A 5,491-nucleotide genomic window follows, 5' to 3' on the forward strand; every position below is an offset into this window, starting at 1 on the left:
TATCTGTGTGGGTGGGTGAGTGGGTTGGTGTGTTGGTGTGTTCATATGTTTGAGGTACATTTATACACACATGTATGTGTATACTTCCTTCCGACTATGCCAATCATTTGCGTACGGTTGTATTTCGCAGTGGTCAATTTGAATGATCTGATGAGTAGTTTCATGTGTATTAGTATATATGTAGGCATACACGCATGTATTTGAATTTCGAGTGGTGGGCTCTGGTATATGCGGAAGTACCTAGCGAGTTTTATCCATATAATGTATAGTTGAATCATGCATGCATGGTTGATTGAGTGTACGTGCTTGTATATCTGAATACTACTGCGTTTCTGTCAAATGTCCAGGAGTACCTTATGTATTTGTGTATGCAGTCATGAAGTAGATTAACGTATATGCGTTCTTTCACGGATCCAGATGTACGCTGTTGAATACGGTTGTCTGCACACACGCATGCATGTATTTACATATATAATCCCACAAGTATATATACTTATATTTTTACATCCGTACCTCTTAAATATGCTGGCACATACCTTCATTCGTGCAATACAGACAGATCTGCCGGTGAAGCCCGAGAAGTCGTCCAACATTCGTCCTCAAGCACCTGCAGTTGTGATTGGTCATCGCTATCGCACCACAAATCTGATTGGCACATCGGCCCGCCACAGTAGTGGGAGAGGGTATCAAAGGGGCCGAACAGGTTCACAACGGGGGTCTGTAGAAGGGTCTTCTCGGCATGGTTCAGGTGCTGGCAGCGACATATCGCAGATGCGCCGAGAAATGGTTGCTAGCGCTGCATCAAGGTATCATAGCCCACGGCTGATAGCGTCCAAGGAGACGAGAAGGTGGGTATGCCTACATGCACGTTTTGGCTACAAATTTGGAACATACACCGGTGATTTTGATTTTATTTTTTATCCTCGTTTTGTACACGTGTGCCTGTGACTCTACTCAAAAAGCGAAAAGTGACTGTTTGTCGTGTTTCAATTTATGTTTTAATATCAATATGTCTATACCCAGTTTAAAAGTTTTCCGCAAGTATTTAATCTCATGCCCGTAAAAAATTCTTTTCTATTATAGTTTTCTGATGTCTGTATATATGTATGTATGTATCCATGTATGTATGTAGGATATATATATATATATATATATATATGGTATCTATATATATTTATAAATATAAGCACGTGTATATATTTGCAGGGTCCTTTTTTCCCTTATCTATTCTCTGACCTATGTCTCGCGCATGTAAACTCATCCACAATACTCACAAATCTGTGCTATATTCTTGTCTATGTCTCGCAGGTTGGTGTATAATTTGAAGCTGCGATATCGGCACGTAGGAACTAACGCACATACACGTGTTCGTAACCTCACTCCGACGTTCTACGCAGCACATCCCCATCACCTCAGCCGACTCGAACCCTTCATTATCAGAGATCTACAGGTATGGTATCAAGCCAACACGCGTATATATTTATATATATATATATATACCATTTTGTTATATATCGAGCATCAACCGCTTATCTCCGTTTATATAGCTTTATATGTTGCTTAATTCCTTCATGATCTGGTTGTAACCTTATCATTTTACTCCGGTATACAATGTTATGGGTGAAACCGTACGCTCACGTCCTTGTATTGCCCCTATATCAGGTTTTGCTACAGGCGTTGAATGTTGACCTGGTCACAACCTTAACAATGAGTCTGGTGGAGCGCTTCGAAGTCCAATCAGAAGAGGTAGGTTATGCTCAAAGGTTTATTGTTAACACCCTGTGTTGCATGTGTATTCGTGTTTACCTACTATCCTTTTGATAAAAACTTTGATCTCTGATTCTCTTTATTTGTACACAACGTGGTGGGCGTGTGTTGGGGTCGTCTCGGCCAAGCGCTGGTCATTTACTTTTATATCTCAATACGGAGTTATAATCAGTCATATGTCCCCGTTTCCTGGTGCTCCGTATTCATCCTCCCGTTGCCACACTATCATACTCTCCGCGTATCCAAGCTCGCATAATCCGTCAGTCACCTGAGTTTACCATCCCGTTCCGCTATTTACCTACACAGTTTGAGACGCACCTGCGCCCGTTCCTCTTCGATGCCACACCCCAATTCGCACATGAGCTGTTCGGGTTCATGCGCTCGCCCTACGACATGGTAGGCTACGACAACAGCGTACAGTACAACACCGTGGACAGCATCCCCTTCAACGCCACTGCCTACTACACGCAGACCATCAGGCAAGCACACACACCGGTGGGAAGTCAAGTACAAGCACGTGCCGATAGTGTGGCGGGTGGGGCGGAATTGGCAGTGAGTGGCTCTGTTGCTGGTACATTGACTACGGATATAGTCACTCGCTCTGACGCGACTGAGGGTGATATCACAGGAGACGTGGAGAGTGTTGGTCGAGACGGGGCTAGTACTGCGGCCGGTTCGATGGGGGAAAGTTCGGAACTAGAAACGCAGGCGCAGATATTACAGAATCGGCAGTTGACACAGATGCATCCGTATGGATTGGTACGGGGTGAACAGGGGTCCTCGACTAGCAATAGTCCAGGCACTGTGGGTTGTCAGCCTGCACGTATGAGTGCTAGTATACCGGAATCTTTACCTACACATACGGCTTCTTCCGCTCACTCGCGCGCACACTCGAGTTTACCGGGAGAGGGATCAGCGCCCTCAGGTACACAAGGTGGTGGAAGCACATATGCGCGTGCTGGCACCAAGCGACTGGTGAGAAGTAGCAGTGACGACGAACGCTCACACGCATCGCGTAGGCACCCAAAACACAAACTTAGGAAGTACAATAGCAAACGAAAACACTCGCACCCGTCGTCACAGTCGCAAGCTGCTGAGCACCCACAGCAGGGTATAGGCTTGACCCAGTTGGAAGGGAGCTTGCCCCAGACGGAGAGTGTGGCCGTGTCACCGAGGCGGTCTCCAACACCAGTGCTGGCGGAAGGAGAGTCGGTAGTGGCAGCAAATATTTTAAAGTGCGTTCAGTTGACTACACGGTGGGGTGCTGAAACAACTCGGACACGGTCCAGCCCAAACACCCAGCCAAGAGCTCAGGGTATGGCGGGAGGAAAGGCTTCAGAAGGAAGGCAGATAGGGGATTACAGAGGGATACGGGGACAGGACGAGCGGTTGACTTTGAATGAGAGTGTGGGATCAGACAGGGTGAGTGCAAGCGATGGCTCTCATTCCAGCGATAGCAGCAATGGTGGCGCTTGCCGCAAGGGTAGGAAGGATTGCCGAGATGGTGAGGATACACACAGGGTGGTACGTGAAGATAGAGGTGGCAGACAAGGGACAGGGGTGTCTGGTAGTCACCATGGCAACGGGCAGGTATGGGAGAGCAGGCAGAAACAGGACAAGGAACACCGAAGTGATACATATGAACGTGATAGCAGTCATACTCACAACAGTAGACGTAAGCGGGGCTGTAGGGATTGGAGCCGTGAAAGGGACAGGCTCAGTAGTGATGGAAGTCGTAGTGTAAGTAGCGGTAATGGTATGCTTGGAAGTCATCGGAGACGCCAAAGTAAGAGAATAGATAGACGGCATGGTCGCTATGAGGGAAGCAGAAAGCTTCGAAGCAGCGGTATGGAGTACCGTCATGGCGAAAGTAGTAAAGGGAATGAGAGAGATAGAGACAGAGACAGAGGTATAGGTAGACAAAGTAGAAGTGGGGATTGCGGTGGCCGGGTCGGAAGTAGAAGCAGAAGTAGAAGTAAAAGGAGAAGTAGAAGTAAACGGAGAACTAAAAAGGAGATGAATGAAAATATTAAATACGAGGGGCATGGCAGTGGGAACGGATTCAATTCGGTTGAAACAATGGAGCGAACGGCTGGCTGTGGTAGGTTTAGGAGTGAAGAAAGTTCAGACAGAGTCAGTCTAGCTGATACGCACAGGGAACACCTCAGCGATGGCGATATCGAGACTCATGAGCACAATGGTGCATTTATTTTACCTACTGATGAGCAAAGGATTACTGGTGAAAGAGGTATAGCCTTGACAGAAGGCTCGTCGAATACAACTGTGGATACTGATACTGTCAGTGGCGGTATTAGTACGCGTGCTGGTAGCAGTTTTGATGACTTCAAGGCATCGAGTAACACTGTGGTAGACGCTGGCCCCAAGGGGACAGCCGCACAGTCTCAGTTGGATTCGCTCCCAAGACCAAGTGCTAACAAAATTGCCACAGATAGAGCCACCAGAGATGACGCTACATCTGCGGCACATGCGAGACGTCGTCTGATAGCGATCCAGCACCAACTCATGCCTAGCACATTAAGACCTTCACGACAGTCGATGAAAGCCGAGGAGTGTACGCCAGGTCAGCCTGAGCTCCGATGTAGGCGCTTGACTTGGGGGAGTGGGGCGGGTAAGGTTGGCCTGCGATCGGCTGAAGGGCACGGAGAATGCGAGACACTGGAGGCAGAACCTATACGGATACGGGTGGATTTGGAGTGTGCGAAGCCTGGGGAAGAGTTGAGCGACATAGGAGAGTTCGCATCGCGGACGGATGAGGATGCCCTTCCGCAACCAACGAATGGCCCTCGTGTTGAGAATGTGGACAGTTATACTGTATCTGGTACTCATAGGCAAAGAAATAGGACTGATAGTACGGATTTTTTTAACCGCCTACCTGCGCGTAAGGGCGCTGATGTGGGTACGAAAGGATCAGCCTCGAACACTCCTGGCACAGCCAAAGCAAACTTTGTTTTGAACCGTACGTCAGAAGACGCGGCTTCGGGACCTCGGCCGCTGGAACCGACGGCATCAAAATCTTCAAAGGAAAGGAAATCTAAACTCCGAAACGAGTTACGCTCCGTTGATATAGCACTGGATGCAAATAGCGCTGCTATACGCAAAGCGATATCTGTCGCGGACAAACATGCGTGCATGGCTGTACGACAAAGGATGATGACACGCAGAGAAGTGCTGGTGGGAACACTCCGCAGTGCAAAGGTACGGAAGGCGGGGATGTAGGCACGGGTTGGGCTCAGTTGTACTGGCTTGGCTTGGCTTCTCAACAACCTATGTCACGGCAAGGTGACATGTTGATGGTAAATAAAAAGTAATTTCTAGTTTCGCTTTCGATGATGTTTGCTTGGAATACCGAGTCTGTTCCTGGGTAATTTGGGCATGTGACGAAGTGATCTTGATATACGAGTTGCTGCGATCAATGATCAAGAAGCGTTCTCGGCATGTCCGACGACAGTACTCAGTAAGGTAAACTTTTCTTGGACCATGCGTCGAAATATTGACGCACATTAAGAGTCCCTGTAGAAATCTCTGTACTAGCAGGTATATAGGTGTCGAAAAACGTGTTTAGAATATATATCTAAGGTCAACGATAGCGGAGTTTTTATACAAGCATACATGACTGTATGCTTTCCCTCTGGCCGCATCCTCCATCGCAACGTCGTGAATGATCATTCTGCTTCAGGCTCTTTATGTACACCTCTCTTGCGCA

At 47.8% G+C, this 5,491-nt stretch overlaps 1 protein-coding gene across 1 annotated transcript; it reads left to right on the top strand.

Annotated features, from left to right (window-relative positions):
• Positions 1–522: 522 nt before the first annotated feature.
• On the top strand, positions 523–5,093 carry SARC_11107 (hypothetical protein; the record flags this gene model as incomplete). The annotated part of the gene is made up of 4 exons (XM_014294816.1): positions 523–848; positions 1,309–1,450; positions 1,663–1,746; positions 2,074–5,093. The coding sequence occupies 4 exons, from the start codon at positions 523–525 to the stop codon at positions 5,002–5,004; spliced, it is 3,483 nt and encodes a 1,160-aa protein (XP_014150291.1). The 3' UTR covers positions 5,005–5,093.
• Positions 5,094–5,491: the final 398 nt, after the last annotated feature.

This window comes from Sphaeroforma arctica (genome assembly GCF_001186125.1).
Source record: "Sphaeroforma arctica JP610 unplaced genomic scaffold supercont1.1531, whole genome shotgun sequence".
In the NCBI taxonomy this organism is placed as follows: Eukaryota; class Ichthyosporea; order Ichthyophonida; genus Sphaeroforma; species Sphaeroforma arctica.